This window comes from Saccoglossus kowalevskii, chromosome 5 (genome assembly GCF_978046115.1).
Source record: "Saccoglossus kowalevskii chromosome 5, keSacKowa6.1, whole genome shotgun sequence".
Classification (NCBI taxonomy): Eukaryota; Metazoa; Hemichordata; class Enteropneusta; family Harrimaniidae; genus Saccoglossus; species Saccoglossus kowalevskii.
In genome coordinates this window covers 44,099,359-44,117,744 of record NC_140645.1, presented here as the reverse complement: position 1 = coordinate 44,117,744, position 18,386 = coordinate 44,099,359, and the positions used below count along the sequence as shown (strand labels likewise).

Here is an 18,386-nt window from a genome sequence, read left to right as displayed (position 1 = left end):
AATATAAAATAGTGAAGAATATAAAAAAAATGCAGAAAAATTTGAGTCTGGTGGTGAAAAGGTTAAAAGATGGTGGTTGTCGCACAACACATGTTCAAAATTTGTGTGAATAAACAATGGCGGCTTATGCATTGTGAACATTGTTCCATACCAAACAGCGTGTGGTGTGACGAACACTCTTCAATAGCAAACAGTTGAAAGCTTTTCTTGATTATTGCACTAACTAACAAATAAATTACTTGAGTTGCAAACATTACCTGTCATAGCAGTCTCCATTGGAGCCAATAGGAACATCAAAGTCCATTCTATCATAGACCTCATATGGTGCTGCTTTACGAATATCCCATTTAATACCAGATCCTCTAAGCATTACACCACTGTCAATCAAAATAATAGCAATATAATATGATTCTGTAAACATTAAAATTGGGTTCCACAATCTCTAGGATTGCACAGTAGCCGAGGTGGGGGTGTAAAAATACTCCTGCTTTGCCATGGCGGAAAATACAAACATGTCAGTTTACTGATATTCAATAGAACAGAATTGGTTGATTGGTACACCCAGAAACACAATGTCACACATGAAAATCTACATGTATGTTACTGGATGTCCACACATGTAAAACATGCATCTTTAACTTCTGGGAAAGTGGTCTATATGAATGACCACGCTATCATTTACATGTATTATGCATAGGTGTTATTACTATGAGTTGCATTTTATGTATACCATTGTCTGCCTTGAAAAAACGTAGGTCATGAAAACTTTAATTTGAATAAACCAGTGTTTAATGTCTTTTCATCAACTTTTAGGTGAGAATTGTACTTCACTCTTGCCAAACAAGTAACTTGCATCAAATACAGTTAAACTTGTCAAAATCAACCCCTGGATAAACTGACCTACTGTCAGAACTGACTGATTTATGTTGCCTCGAAATTTCTCCATAGACGCCTATGTTAAAACAGGCTGTGAAATCTGCTCTCGTAATCCGGTCTGTCCAACCTAAAAAGTGTGCATTATGTGAACGTCACAGAAACAGTACCAAATCTCACAATACAAGTTAAACGTCAAATGAAAAAAAATGACAACTGTTTATTAAAGTTTGTTACACTACACGTCCACGTATAACGTGGTGTCTGGCAGTATAATGACCCTCGGATATAAACAAATGATCAGCGCCATCACCTTCAGTTTCGGTGAAGCGCACTGAATTATCACCACTTCAACGAGCAAAAGACACTGAGTTTTCTTCTTTACATAACGATTCTGATTGAAATAGATGACAACAAAGAAATCGGAAACCTCATTCAGCAAGTTTTAGACGCGCAAACACAGTGTAGCGTTGATGAATACCTCCATTTTGATGAACGTATACAGACTGAAGCAATGTATGACGGCGAGTGGAAGCAACAGATTGTTGAGAATTTTATTGTAGACAAAGATAAGCAAGAATCTACACTCCGTTGACAAATTGCAATGACCGTCAAATTATCAACGAGATTACAGAACTTCGCAATAAACAACGACTCCAGTTACTTGACAGTTACAAAATCAGAAAAAAAATCGCTGAATAAAGATGTTCTTTAAAACAGTCAAAACATGATTTTTTTTACATCGTAATTTGATTCATTGACTTACATTGTAACAGAAAAATCGACTGTCTGCATAAATTAGGATAATTACATGTAGCTTATGTGAACTTGCGTTGTGATGTCATTCAGATATGATATGCGGTACTTACCCTATCTGTACGAACAGTTATTTTAATGTTTATTGATTTTGTGTACATACCATAATATTCATGTTTTGTTTGGTAAATTATTTTATTGAAACAATACAATAAATGATTACTAAGTTAGTCAGGCGTGGGATGAAGATCAGTTAAGGATCACGCCCTGGGATTTGATTCTTGGCAAGAAAGTCTATCCGAGTCTTCAAAACAAGTCATTGTTAATGACACAGTTCCCGTCAAAATTTTGTGATCTGACATATCAATTTGATGCTGATGAAGTCATTGCGATTAGATTGAAACCATTAATAGGAGATGGATTTGCAAAAAATTATGATTTAGTGCTTTTACACGAGAATTGAACATTGGGCAGTCATATTGAATCAAATTACAAAAATAATGTTCATGTTGATGTATCTATTGGTAAACTGTCTTTGTACGAAATTTAAACAGAAATGTTCATTGCATTCATAGGCATTGGTATCATGAAAAACAAAATGGCCACCAGTCAGCCACAATAGTTTGAATCACAGAAAAATATGACATGCAACTATAACCCAATATGTATGATCATCATACAAACTTTGATCCAAATTGGCCTAGTCATCTCTGAGAAACAGCTCCGGACATGTAAAAATTATGATTTAGCACTTTTCATGAAAATTGGGCATTGGCCGGCCATATTGAATCGAATCACAAAAATAATGATAGTGCAGATGTATCTCTTGGTATACTATTTTTGTACAAAATTTAAAGAGAAAAGTTCATTGCATTCAAGAGAAAGTAGCTAGGGTACCATGAAAAACAAGATGGCCGGCAGTCGGCTATATTTGTTCCAATCACAAAAAAAAAAGACGTGCACCTATAACCCAATATGCATGATCATCATACCAACTTTGATCCAAATCGGTCCAGTCATCTCTGAGAAACTGCTGCGGACACGTTTAGGTATCAGAAATAGCAAATTTTACATCCAAAATGGCGCCATAATGTATTGTCTTCATCTAAAGTTTGAACGAAATCCGTCAATGAGTGTCCTAGGTATAGCCCAGGACGTACGTACGGAACAAACCCAAATTAATAGTCCCCGTTTTTGGACTTTGTCCGAACAGGGGACTAACAACTTGTAAGTTCATTAAGGAAACACATCCGTCCCTGAAGGACAGAACTCCGATCTCTGAACGCCGCCTACCTGATGCCAGAGTTGAGAGGAAAAAAACGTTTTCATAAAAAATCAATTAATCTCCATCTCCCTTCCGTTACACCAATCGATGTACTAGTAGAGTCATTCTGCAGCACTGTTGCGTATCTCCAGAAGGTGCTGAGCCATTAGCTCCACTCGGTTCTCCAAGTACCAATGGAAGATCTCCTTAGCTAGCTTCGACAACGTGGGAGAATGCGTCCCCCTTGTGATGTACAACACTACTGAGGTGTTGTCAGTCTGAAGCAGGACTCTGTGGTGGTGTGCGACCTTCTGAAAATTGAGCTCAACAAACCCGTTCAGCGAACTGAGGTATGGGACAGGACAGACCCAAAACCAGGATCAGTCATCTTGTCCTTGTCTCTCAAAGGGTACCAATCACCCCCCTCCAACACCCTCTGAGCCCCTGCACAGCCTGGGTCACACAAGGTGCCCAGAGGAGTTGGCCTGCGGGCTTGGTCTCCACAATGACAAAGTGTTTATCCCGGTGTCGGTACCATCAGTTGTTGGCAATTCCGTTCCCCTGGCAAAAGCGGAGGAGTGGGGAGTGCCCGCCTCGGTAATACCATACGAGGGAACTAACTCTGCAATGAGAGAATATCCAGTCTTTGGCTCTTCCGAGACAGTGACCAACGCCTCTGCCACCTCAGAGATGAACGACTGTGAAGGTCTTACCTCAGCCGCCGTTTCCACCACATTGAGCAGGAAGTCAGACCGTGTCAACTCCTGGTCTCCTTCAGTCCGAGATAGGAGCCTCGTCTGGTTTACCAAGGGGAAAGAGAGATATTTTGACTCATTGAAACAGACACATCTCTGCTGAGGGGACACATGTGTTGATCCCAAACTAGCAGCTCTCTAAGTGGCAAGGTGAACGTATCTATGTACCATATCTAGTCGGCACGTTCTTAGTCTTTTAATGGCTTAGGCATGATGCAATCAAAGAAAAGACAAGAAATGAGATTGTAAAAAAAAAACAAGAAAATTCACCCCGCCAAAACGGGAATCAAGGCGAATTCAAACTGAGCCCTTATAATGGAAAGCCCTTAACGTGATGTAGAAACTGCTATTGTCGTACACAAGATTTCTAAAAAAAGCAAAAAAAAGGCAATCTGTCTGTCTTTGTTAAGCTAACACCCAGCTGTTAAAAACATCCCTGTGATCGTGTCGCAAACAAAAGAGAATGGCCTCAGGAGCCTGATCGCCTTGGGGGTGACCCCTTAGGAGAGGCCTTTTTCTTAGAGAATGCTACCCTAGGGTGTTCTTTTTGGACCCGGGTATGTAATCTGCAATCAAGCCTAACGAGTAATAAATGAAATTTATTATTTCTACGGATTTTCTGGTAGGTGATGTAGTGAACAAAATAGTTTTGTAAGGTGATTGTGCTAGTTGGATCAGGTAAACCTAATATTCAGTAATACTTTTGACGAGACAAACAAGTTTGTTGGAAATGTGAGGCAAACACTATAGAATGTGATAGTTGGATGAGAGGAACACAGTAGTTGAAAGAAGAGAACATGATAGTTACATTTGTACATGTGTAACAGTTTAGGTGAAAGCTGTATTGCTCATACAAAAATGTATTACCTGAATCCATAATTGATAGCTTCTTCAGCTGTGATTACACCAACATCTACTGTTCTAAGCTTCCATATTCTATTAGCAGTCAACATCTGTTACACAGAAATCAATATGTAATAATGGCCACGTCAGTCAACATAATACAGAAAATGCAGACTAACTTTCGAATCACAAAAATAATGTTTATGCGTATGTATCCCTTGGTATACTATCTTTGTACAAAATTTAAAGAGAAACGTTCATTGCATTCAAGAGAAAGTAACATGGGTACCATGAAAAACAAAATGGCCGCCAGTCAGCCATATATCCAATCATAAAGTAACTTGACGCGCATATGTAAGACATTATGTATTGTCTTCATGTAAAGTTTGAATGAAATCTGTCAATGGGTGTCCGAGATATAGCTCCGAACGAACGGACGGAACCCAAATTAATAGTCCCCGTTTTCGGACTTTGTCTTTGTCTCTTACATTTGACATAATATTAGTCCAGAAGATAAGGACATGGTACTGTTGCAAAAACGTATTTGAGTAGATTAATCAAATTGTTTCATAAGCAGAATGTTAATTATTTATTTTGTCTCTAAACAAAGACGACATATTGATAAAAGTGTGGTCACATAAGACGTGTGTTCTTCAGAGAGGCAGTCACTAACACAGATTTGACTGATAATATACGACACTCCACATCCATACATGTATAAACTCATATTGAACCAATTACACTTAGTATAATAACTACAATCTTGATCCAACTGTGTATCCAATGTGGATGAGTTTCACTAAAGCCACAAATTTATGATTATTCAGTGATCAAGATATTCCTAGGTCCTTATTCATGTATACAACTCCTACATCTCAAAGTCATCCCAGAATGAAGTTCTGATGGTACCGTAAAAACCCGCAAATAAGCGCCACCCTCAATTAAGAGCCACTCAGTGAAAATTTGTTACATTTGACCCTCCATTAAGAGCCACCAAGAGTTGAGTGGTTTTGTCAATAAGAACCCTGAAATAAGCGCCAGCCGCCCGGTTGTTTACAATCAGGCAGACACCGAGCTTGTCGTGCCTCACTTCCACCTGCATTGTTTATTGCCCCACAGAAGGTGTGAGATAAATAAAGATTATCCCCATAACTTGCCTGATGTCCTGTGTAATTGAGAACGAAAGAATGATAGACGAAAGAAATGCACTGAGAGCGTGAATGTGACTGTCAACTTGTCCATTTTATATTTCTGACACACAATCGACCAATTCACAAATTATTCAGTAGTAACTACTAGTATGTTTTTTGCCGAAACACCGAAGGACACGTTGAGATATTTATTGTCAATGTTGTCTTTATAACCAAGTAAAGAACGTCACGATTTTAGAACGCCTTTATCGGAAAATCAGAGGTATCGAAAATACATTCTCACAGACGGACCGGAACAGGAAGTCAGCAGAAAACAAAAGATTTTTTCCTTATCGTGGGGGAAAACAGAGGTGTTAATCCGGTCATGGCAACGTTTGAGGGATCGTGACGTAGCTCCGACTGTGAGAATGTAATGATTACGCAGCCCACTCTCGCTGATCGTGATTTTGGGTTATTTTTTGCATTTTATTTGAGACGTTCGTTTTTGGATGATTCGAGACAAAATGTTCAGGGAAGTAACAAAATAACTGGCATTAGTTTGGAGAGGACTCTCTTGCCGAAAATAATCAAAATTGAAGTCGAATGGATTAGTTCCACAAACTTGTGCGATCAACTTGTCTTACAGCAAAGTGAAGTCTACGTGACCCGCCTGACCCAAATATTTAAATTAGCTATTTGTGAGAATTGAAAATAATCTGAACTTGTACCAATCAGAAAATACCTTGTAACAGGCCTGGGCTTTCGTGAATGATTTCGTCTCTCCGATTGGTCACAGGAAATTATTTTTAATACATGTAATTGTTACTTTCTCGGTATCGTTTCGTATTAGGTTATATAGGGGTGGGGCTATAGTTTGACCCTGTTTGCGTGGACTGTGAAGTACGTGAATATCATTATAAGCTGGCTTGATTATGAAACAGGAAATATAAACCAAAGCTGTACTGTCAGACGTCTAGCGCAATTAAAACAATGCCCAAGTACCCAAGCTGTACAAATCTATAGAAAAACGTGTTTTTATTTATTGTTTTTGCCATAAATACAAGTGATTGGGCATCATTTTTATCATTCGTTCCATGCTTCCTTTGCAAGTATGTCCTCTCCTGTCGCTGCTGGTCAGATTGATTCTATCCGAAACTATTTTATATTGTCACCAAATCAACCACCACGCCAGCCACAGCCACGCAAGTTATTCCCAGTTTTCAAGAAAAAAGTTTGCCGTACCAAACTTGGTAAACAATTGTACAAGTGATTCGAGTGTTGGGTCAGACACTGAGAGTGCTACAAAATCCGACTTCAGGCATCGCTACGCATTGTCAATGAAACACGACTTCAGGCATTGCTACACATTGTCGATGAAACGTTGAATCGTCGTATTTATTTGATATTTGTTATTTCCATAACAGTATTTTTACAGAATAAATTAATTGCAATGATACATCATTAATAATTACTTGTCTGTTTTGGTTGTGTGTGTGTGTTCACAATGAAAAAGTTTGATGACCCTGGTTTAAGAGCCACTGGCTACAGGGTTGTCAACATGTTACCTCAAATAAGCACCACCCAGAAATGAAAGTGTTACAAAGTGGCTCTTATTTGAGGGTTTTTACGGTAGTATGAAACCTAAAAACCCACCTCTTCCAGTTCATCAATTCGTTGTCCAAATTGTTTTGCCCAATGGTATATATCATCCATTAACCCAATTGGCATATCCTGTGACACACCTCCAGGCCTAACATACGCTGCATGCATACGAGCACCAGACACACGCTCATAAAATTCCATCATCTAAAAAAAGAACAATTGTTAAAAGAAAAAATATGCTTCTGTCAATATTATGAGATTATTACCACAATATCACAAAGTACATATACATGTTATACAAAGGCAGTAGAGTGGTTGTATTGTAAACACGTTGCAGTGGTCAATGCAATCCTATACTACCTTAGTTCAGACTTTGCGATATTCTCATTATAAATTTTTTTTTGGGTGAAGTAAATAGTTGAGAGATATAACAGTCAAAATCCCAGTGAAAAATATTTGTGTATGTGCGATCTTTTGCTTGCGTTGAAGTGATTCTACCACAATCTACATTGTTGATGTGTCTACTTCCAAATAAGGACATTTTCAAACACATATTTATGAGCAGATTGTTATTGGTATTTTCAGAACATGCCATCATTGCATAAACTCATGTATCTCACATGAGTGCATCAACTGCCAATATATGATAAATCGCATCAACTGCCAATATATGATAAATCGCATCAACTGCCAGTATATGATAAATCGCATCAACTGCCAGTATATGATAAATCGCATCAACTGCCAGTATATGATAAATCGCATCAACTGCCAGTATATGATAAATCACATCAACTGCCAATATATGATAAATCGCATCAACTGCCAGTATATGATAAATCGCATCAACTGCCAGTATATGATAAATCGCATCAACTGCCAGTATATGATAAATCGCATCAACTGCCAATATATGATAAATCGCATCAACTGCCAGTATATGATAAATCGCATCAACTGCCAGTATATGATAAATCACATCAACTGCCAATATATGATAAATCGCATCAACTGCCAGTATATGATAAATCGCATCAACTGCCAGTATATGATAAATCGCATCAACTGCCAGTATATGATAAATCACATCAACTGCCAATATATGATAAATCGCATCAACTGCCAGTATATGATAAATCGCATCAACTGCCAGTATATGATAAATCGCATCAACTGCCAGTATATGATAAATCGCATCAACTGCCAGTATATGATAAATCACATCAACTGCCAATATATGATAAATCGCATCAACTGCCAGTATATGATAAATCGCATCAACTGCCAGTATATGATAAATCGCATCAACTGCCAGTATATGATAAATCACATCAACTGCCAGTATATGATAAATCGCATCAACTGCCAGTATATGATAAATCACATCAACTGCCAATATATGATAAATCGCATCAACTGCCAGTATATGATAAATCGCATCAACTGCCAGTATATGATAAATCGCATCAACTGCCAGTATATGATAAATCGCATCAACTGCCAGTATATGATAAATCGCATCAACTGCCAGTATATGATAAATCGCATCAACTGCCAATATATGATAAATCGCATCAACTGCCAGTATATGATAAACAGTATATGATAAATCGCATCAACTGCCAGTATATGATAAATCGCATCAACTGCCAGTATATGATAAATCGCATCAACTGCCAGTATATGATAAATCGCATCAACTGCCAGTATATGATAAATCGCATCAACTGCCAGTATATGATAATCGCATCAACTGCCAATATATGATAAATCGCATCAACTGCCAGTATATGATAAACAGTATATGATAAATCGCATCAACTGCCAGTATATGATAAATCGCATCCCGTCATCCCCACATCAAAAAATAAATACATTCAGAAATTTTAAAATCATTGAATCCCAAATTACATGCATGTTTTTGACCTTGCCTTAGAAAATAGCAAGTTTTAATTAGGTCATCAGATTTCTGCGGTATACAGACTTACTTTTTCTCTTTCTTCAAATAACCAGAAGAATGGAGTCATAGCACCGACATCTAGAGCATGAGTACAGAGGCCCATAATATGATTTAGGATTCTTGTCTGTTCAGCAAATAACACTGTAATGACAACATTAACAAGTTATTGTCAATGACATAGACCTTGTTTGTATTATAGACATGAAATATCACATGACTACAAAGGTGATATCCATAATATTTTCAAACATGTACGAGATATGGCGCCATCAAACTGCAATCATTTGAGCAAGACGGCTGATAGTCAGCCACACATGTTCGATATGATGTCTGATGTGTGTATGAAACTTTAATTAGACTGGGCCAGGCACATCAAAAATGTATTATTTTTAAAAAATGGCTGCCAGTAGGCCATTTTGATCTATTCTGAATAATAAAAGTAAATGAATCATAGTTTCAAAATAACAGTCAGCATTTTGTTTATAAAACAATTTTTAATCTTGCCAGTTCAAACGTATTGATTATCAACTCAAATAAACATGGTTTTAGTGCAAATATTAAAAATATATTTCAAACATACGAGTTGGCATTGGGCCATTCCAGTTTATATCTGCACCCCCACCCCTGTTGATGAGCTTGTGTGTTTACTTCATACAGGGTATAATTTCCATGGGTGTATAAGTCATACAAATTTGTATTTTCAAATCACCATTCACTATACAGTAATGGAAATCCAAAACTATAGTTCCTACTTATGGTGTTGATGAGTTCCAATGTGCCACCATACAGAGTAGAATTTCCAAATCTCCATTCACTATACAGTAATGGAAATCCAAAACTATAGTTCCTACTTATGGTGTTGAGTTCCATTGTGCCACCATACAGAGTAGGATTTCCAAATTTAAATCTCATCATATGCTAATTTACCAAATTCAAAATTTTATATTTGATAATGGAAATCCAAACTAGTCCTGATTCACTGTGTTGATGAGCTCATTCGTGCCACCATCCTTATCTAATTTCAGTAATAACTATTCCATACTGGCCTAATTTTTTTACCATATACAGTCAGAATTCCAAGTTTTTTTAATCATACTGTTGGAAATCCAACCTCATCAACCGGTATGTGGCGAGATAAACTAGGCCATATTTTATTTCGTAGCCATAACTGCCTGGATTTCCAGGAATTTTTTTTTTCCATACTTGTCTAGATTTCCAGATTCTGTTTCTCCATATACAGTTGGAATTCCGGGGTATTTTCCCCATCATACAGTGCGGGAACCCGACCACATCAACAGGGGAGGATGCAGATATAAACTGGAATGGCTCATTCCATGAAAAAAAAATCAGCCCTCCATATAAAAAGTACCTGCCTGTATAAACAACCTATAGAGAGATGGTTTTAACAAGCTGTATAATGTGTGTTGTTAATATGACATTAAATTTCCACATAATCGTTAACACATACCTCTTATGTACTTCGCTCTGATTGGTGCTTCAATATTTAATAGCCTTTCTGTGGCGAGGGTGAAACATTGTTCATTACACATCATGGACACATAATCCAGTCTGTCAAAATATGGCAATGCTTGAGTGTAAGTCTTGTATTCAATTAACTTTTCTGTACCTCGGTGTAGCAGGCCAACGTGGGGATCACATCGAACGACACTCTGTTGATAAATACATAAAATATTAATGGATGAAAAAACATGGAAGAAATGACTTTCAGAAGATGGTTAATCCATCAAGCGAGATATGGTCATCATTAAAGTATAGTAGTGTTGCTAACAAGACACCCTTCCTAGGGTTTGAAATAAATTTTTCAAAACTATAGAATTCAAGTTCCTGGTTCAGGGTGACTTTTCTTTATTTAATGAGACAGGGAAAACTATGCTGTTTCCCCCAAAAAAGTCAAATCAAGTAATTTTTTATTTCACAACATAAAGACATAAAGCTAAAATTCTCGTTGATTTTTGACAACAACTCGGTAATGTTAAGGAGTATATATATATACATGGCTTAGAGAGAATACAACGTACAACTTACAAAAATTGATTTTAAATATTGTCCTCAGAAAAAAAAACAATTGAACAACAAAGTATGGACACATTTTTAGTAGCCCATATGTACAGTTGAAATTATAATGATCCAGCATATAAAAAAGAATTTCTGGTTTATGTAAAATGTTATTGAAGGTGTAATAGAGCAAATATGGTAGCCAAAAAATATGAACAATAAAATAATAATACTAAAATAAAAATGAACAATTGAAATTGGTAATGAAAACATTACCCATAGCTACAAGCTTATAAAAACAGTATCACTAACAAGAGATTCAACTTCAGTATTCTGAAGTTCTCCCAACTGAAATTGCAGAGAAAATACATGGAAGATATCAAGGGATTCAGCTTGGGTATGTAAGCAATTGCAAACCATAGCCTCTTTGAGTCCTGTGTTGTCATAACTATAGCATAGTAATGTATCAATCCTAATGTGGAAATCATTCTACATGCAGTTTACTGTGAGAAATGAAATGACAAGGATGAATTTAGAATGGGCCATTCCAGTTTATATCCGCACCCCCTTGAGGTCGGATGAGGTCGGATTTCCAGCACTGTATGATGGGGAAAATACCCCGGAATTCCAACTGTATATGGCAGTTATGGTTACTAAATAAAATGTGGCCTAGTATATTTCGCCACATACCAGTTGATGAGGTTAGATTTCCAACATTGTATGACTAAAAAAACTTGTATATTGTATATGGTAACAAAATTTGGCCAGTATGAAATAGTTATTACTGCAAGTAGATAAGGATGGCCACTCAACAGAATAGGTCTAATTTATATCTTGACATAGCAGTTGATGAGGCTGGATTTCCAACATTGTATGGCAGAAAAATGGCAAGCTATGGCAGTAATTGAGCTAGATGTATATCTTTGAACTCAAGTTAAACTGCCACTATATCAAATGGGAATCTGTTTTTAAGTTAAAACTTAGAAAAAAGATGAAGGAAAAGATGATTGAATCTGTCTGACAGGTACATTTTTTAATCCACCAATTTGTTACATGTATCATGAAATAAATTGCAAACTATCTCCTGCAGGAGCCACAGGGTAGCCTCACATCAAATACTCCATGGTTATCGTAACTGTGTTTAATTAAGACTGTTATAAAAAACATAAATGATACTACATTGTATTCAATGAAATATTTGTAACTAGTTAACACACTTAATTTGTGGCACGCATGGGTAATAATATACCGTAAAAACTCGATTAATTCGCGGTCTCTATTAGTTCGTGCACCAATTTTATTTTCGAACGCTAATTTTTAAATGCATCCTTTTGATTCGCGGCGTTCAAAAACATGTTTAAAATTGTATCCTATTAATTCGCGGGCCAGAATAAAGTGGATAATATATTGCATGAAGACATTAAAAATATACATATAATTTTATGTTATCAGTACTTGGTGTCGCAGATGATCTCCGTCATCACAGCCTTTCAGTTAGCAAGCAGTTTAGGTTCCGTAAAGATTTGACGTGAAAAAAATCATTCCCCACGTCACTACAGATGTTGGGCAAGATTATTACTTAGTCGATAAATATCCATTGGTCAGCACATCGATTACGAATTTTCGTGATGGAAAGCTTAGTACAGGGATTTTTCATCGCTGGTCCACAGGGTTGCATCGACCATGTGCCCGCCAATATTCTATTACGTCATTTAAGTGAACCGCCCTATGGTGCGTAAATTGACATTTTTGATTGGTCAGGCGATTGACCTCGAGTTACATTTTCATTATACCGGATTCGGTAAAAAACACAGAGTTAAGCGGTCATGTACCTTCTATAAATCTAACCTTGCACACATAATCTTGTACTGATGTGTTTTTTGGCCAAGAAAGACATTCCCTTTCATTTAACTCCCAGTTAACTCTTCACGTCCAAGGTATTTGTGAGAGTTAAAAGATTTTTCGAACAAATGACAAGTAACTATATTGATTTGCGTCAAGCTGGGTGGCCCAAATTTAAATATCAGTGCATGAACTCTGGATGCCATTGCCCAGTGCCGCACGTTATTAGAGTTCAGTCGAAATGTACGTGAATAATGTGATCGAAGTTCGCTGCCCAGAGTTTATTATATTATAGTAAAATTTAATTTGACGTATGGTATGTTTGTGTTTGCATAATTATTATGAATGCAACGCATTATCAAGTCGGTGATATTGAAATATTCACAGACCCAATACCCCGGGTCAGTGCCCTAATAATAGTAAAAAAAAAAAAACTAATTATCATGAAAGCAATACATAACGAAGTACAGAGTCGGTACAATATTGTAAACACATTTGCGTAATTAGAAAAGCAGTGCAATAAGTAAACGACGTTCAAGTTGATATATTCAAGCCGGTACAGAGTTGCATACAAATTGCGTAATTACAGTACTTTCGGATATAATAAAAATTTTACTAGTTTGACGCGCGGGGCACGAAAGAAAAAAAGGTTGCTAAGGTAACGCGCCAGTTCTGTGCGTGACCTGGGGTCAAACTTCAAACTTATTAAAGCACTTTGAATTTATACTTTGCATGATTATATTTGGTCAACGCGAAACATTATTTTTTCTAAACATTTTCTGAGACCATTTTTATCAACGCAGGGTTATTTTTCCAGACATGATGTGCTTCGTAATATCTGCCATAACATCGCCCGGGCGATGCCTAGAAAAATAAAAAAGGCAGTGCAGCCAGACGGCTACTTTGTAGCCACGTGTTCATTGTTTGTTTGTGTACAGAGTGACCTTAGCCATTTCACTGTTTCATTTCAAGTGTAACATGGTGCGTGGTCCTTGACGCAGTGCGTGTTCTCTGCCCGACTATACGCCATGAATGTCGATAGCCACGAGTCTCAGAGGCACTAAAAAAAACGTCCTGTAATCGTGTTCATTGGAAAACAAAACAAATCACTAATAAATTTATGAAAACAGCTCCTTTTTGAATCGATCAAAAAGTACTCTTTTAATTCACGCACCAAAAACCAATAATTTCCGTTTTGACGCTATTAATTCGTGCACTTGAAAAAATAATTATTTTTACTACCGCGAATTAATCGAGTTTTTACGGTACACCGCCTTTTGGTTTAAGAGTATATATGAAATAGTCTGTCCATATAATATTAATATCATTGTTATATTGCTTTGTTTGTGATGTTACAAATGTCATTAGTCTGATACCTATAGTCTTCATAGTAAGACTTTTAAACATTTTATTGACATTGTAGACACTCTAAAATCATTATAACATCACAAAGACCAATACTTAATACTTAATACTAGTATATGCACCAGATCAGTGTTTTTTTAAGGGCAATAAGCAGGTAAATGTTATCGCAGTTCTCCAGCCATTTCACCCCCCCGAAATAGATGTAAGGATAAGATATGAAATTTTACGTGTTTCCCCCAAATTTTTACTTATGTTTCCCTACTTTAGCAAAACCACTGCATGTTGTAAGACAGGTTGCTCAAATATTTAAAATATTATACCACTGCACATATAAGAATTTTTGTGTGTGCTCACTAGCCAAAATGTTTTATTAATTTTGACCTCCGTGTGTCCGTGCGCGTGTGCGTACGTCTATGCATGCGTCCGGACCTGTATCTTAGAAATGCCTGGACCAATCAAAATCAAACTTTACACATACATCATACATGATATTATACATATGCACGTCAATTTGATTCATGATCCGATTCAAGATGGCCGAATGGCGGCCATTTTTGTGCTAAAAATCAAGCATTTTTCGGCTGTTTACAGATGGATTTTGTACAAATTGGTATATACATTAGACATTATAGAATCTTGATGCACATCTTTTTGTTTTACAATCTGATTCAAGATGGCCGAATGGAGGCCATTTTTGTGCTAAAAAATCCTAAAAATCAAGCATTTCTGGGCTGTTCACAGATGGATTTTGTTAAAACTTGGTGTATACACTAGACATTATGGGACCTTGATGCAAATAATTTTGTTTTTCAGATTAGATTCGAAATGGCCGACTGGCGGCCATTTTGTTTTAATGAATGTGGTTCTCGTGCTATATGTCTGACTTGCTTTCACTGATTATGTTCAAATTTTAAATATTCATTATACATCATGTCATAGATAGACAGATATATTGGTTTGATGATCCTATTCAAAATGGCCGAATGGTGGCCATTTTTGTGCTAAAAAAATCATCAAATATCAAGCATTTCTGGCATTTATGGATGGATTTTGTTAAAACTTGGTACATATATATTAGACATAACAGGTTTCAGATGCACATTATTTATTTTTCAGATCAGATTCAAAATGGCTGTCTGGTGGCCATTTTGTTTTAATGAATGGGCTTCGAGAGCCATATCTCTTAAATGCTTTGACTGATTATATTCAAATTTTATATATTCGTTATATATCATGTTAAAAAATCATATTCCTGACATGGTTATATTCCAGTTATATTACTATTAACAAAACTATATATCTTAAATTTGATAACTAACGGGGACTGTGCCATGCATGGCTTGTTTATTTAGCTTTAGGAGAGAGTAGGAAATCAAACGAATGAGGCCACGGTGGTAGCAGGTCGATCAAATTTTATGCAAATGTATGCATAGATTCCATGATGCCAGTTGACTGCAGTTGTCATGTATGTTAGTTGCATGTGGAAAAGGTGAGACGCAGTTTTTTGTATATGGCATTCAGTGCGTACACGCAAATCAGACTTTCACGTGGCATTCTAATCATAATCTTCGCGCAAACCAGACTTGCGTGTGGCAATAAAATACGACTTAGAACAAAGGAAATGTACACGAAAATGAAATGAAAGCACAAAGGATCCAGAAAGACGTAGAGATCAACATAATATAAAATATAATTATGTGACTATACATCATGCATGGTCTCAGAAAATGTTTAGAAAGATAAATGTGTCGCGTAGACCAAATATAAGTAAAGTGTTTTAATACATTGGTGAGAGATCGCATTTCACATGAACAAGAACATGCACTAAGAAGGAAAAGCAAGCCAAAGTCGAAACGGGATGTATCATGGATTACAACATATGCTGCGACATCAACTTGCTTCGGGCGATGCTGACCATCAAGTGTGTGTTGACCGAAGTTTGACCTCCAAGTCACGCGCTAAACTAAAGCGCATTACCTTAGCAACCTTTTCTTTCGTGCTCCACGCGTCGATCTAGTAAAATTTTTATTATATCTCACAGCACTGTAATTACGCAACTCTGTACTGGCTTTGAATGTTTCAACATTGTTTACTTATTGTGCTGCTTTTCTATTTACGCAAATTTGTTTACAATACTGTACCCGCTCTAAATAGTTCAACATTGTAATTGCTTTCATAATAATTATGCAAACTCAACGTATTGGGTCTGTGAATATTGATATATTACCGACATGATAATGCGTTGCATTCGTAACAATTACGCAAATTTAAACATGGACAAATTTAAATCATTGAAAAAGATAGTAGTCAGGTGTCTACCGAAAGTCAAGAAAATATTTACGTGCTAATTTGACTTGCATGCGGACTTGCATGTAGCTTTCTAATGCCAATAACATCTATCAAATATTATAATAAAATGTTAATACAAGTGTTGTAATATCCGGTGTAATAGCTAGATGTTGAGTTGAGTTTTAAATTTGAATGTGAACTATTCCAGTTCATGGGTGCCAATAAAAGTTGAGAACAACTGAAAGGTACAAGTCAGACTCTTTGTAACGAACGGATCGAGAGTATACACATAAATTATTTGCCCCAACACATTGATTTATTCTTTATTCTAAGTTGTGTCCGTATAAATAACTAATGTATTTGCCAACACCGAAAATCTGAGAAAAATCGCGAGATGCAAAATAGCGGCCTGCGTGGGAAAAAATAAATAAGTAAATAATCTCTTCCACAATCACACCAAAAACATGCAGAGAAGATGGCTATTGATTCATTTGCTCAACGTACTGGTGTTGCGTTCTCCCAGTGATAGTACGCAAAGAACATTCAGTTTCCAGGAGTCACTTCACCTACCAGTGCATCCAGTGAGCGCGTTGTTCGTTATAATTGTATTCATGCAACTTGACCCTTCATAGATTTGATGATGATTATTATTTTATTATTCCGTTTGCATTGTTGAAAAGTGTTTACATTCGATTTTGTTTATCGTGGAAGTCGTAGAATACTATTGTTGTTGTGATAAATATACATTCCTCTATTCGCCGAATTTATCAAATATTTTATTCATTGTGATCGTACACTTTATTATTTCATGTATGCATATACTCAATATTTTAATAAATTAATTCTATTTTAAACGTTCTATAAAAATAATAAACTTGTTTATTTCTGTGGAATACATCTAAAATGTAATGGAATCGCCAAGGCATTGTGCGACACTAACGTCGTAGGCTGGTTTCAGCTAGCCTTATTATAAAACTTTCGAATTAACTGTATTTTGTTATGCATTCAAAATGTCGTTGTTGCAAAACATGATATCGGAGGGTACATCGTGATGGTATAGAGGTAAAACATTCCAAAGTAAAATATTCCAAGGAAAAATTGACTGGCAATAGGACATGCCATTAAACGGGAAAACTGAGAACCTGACACTCTTACTAATACAAAGTAAAATGACAACATCAAATATCAACAAACTGTTACTTACTGTTGCTTTTTAATATCCATTTTCAGTGTTAAAGCAATGTTTCGTATACCCATAAAAGCAATGGAATAGTCCAACTACGTCGTCTCAAACGACCACACATCCACGCGTCCGGTGTTTTGAAGTTCTCAGCGTTTGCAACTACAAGTATTTTGCGCCAGCTTTCCCGCATGCTTGTTCGCGCTATAACACCCCGGTAGCTATAGGACCGAAGTTGTAATATTTTAACTTAAAACAGTTGTGTTTCGCCAACAAGCCTGAAACAAATCAGTTGTAAATAATTCACAGACCACTCGAACTAGTACTGTTAATACTTTTTTTAAGGCAAAAAAAGTGGCACGGTGATAAATGTTTCTGCGAAACACTGTCGAATCACGCGAGTGGATGTGCATCATATTTGATACACATACATTTTACATATAGCCAAAATGCATTAACCTTCACAATTAAGAATGAGCAGAGTGCAACACTGTGTTGTATTTTGTGATTT

The 18,386-nt window shown here is 36.5% G+C and overlaps 1 protein-coding gene across 3 annotated transcripts in view; it reads right to left on the bottom strand.

The window, feature by feature from the left end:
* LOC100374503 (NADH dehydrogenase [ubiquinone] iron-sulfur protein 2, mitochondrial-like) overlaps positions 1–18,386 on the bottom strand; it is a 43,564-nt gene that overhangs the window by 17,244 nt on the left and 7,934 nt on the right. For all 3 annotated transcript variants that reach the window (XM_085499449.1, XM_085499450.1, XM_085499448.1), the window contains exons 3-7: positions 10,652–10,853; positions 9,212–9,324; positions 7,275–7,427; positions 4,516–4,601; positions 258–377 (exon numbers count right to left, since the gene is read on the bottom strand). In XM_085499449.1, the coding sequence (XP_085355575.1) occupies positions 258–377; positions 4,516–4,601; positions 7,275–7,427; positions 9,212–9,324; positions 10,652–10,853 (674 nt within the window). The remainder of the gene's footprint in view (positions 1–257; positions 378–4,515; positions 4,602–7,274; positions 7,428–9,211; positions 9,325–10,651; positions 10,854–18,386) is intronic.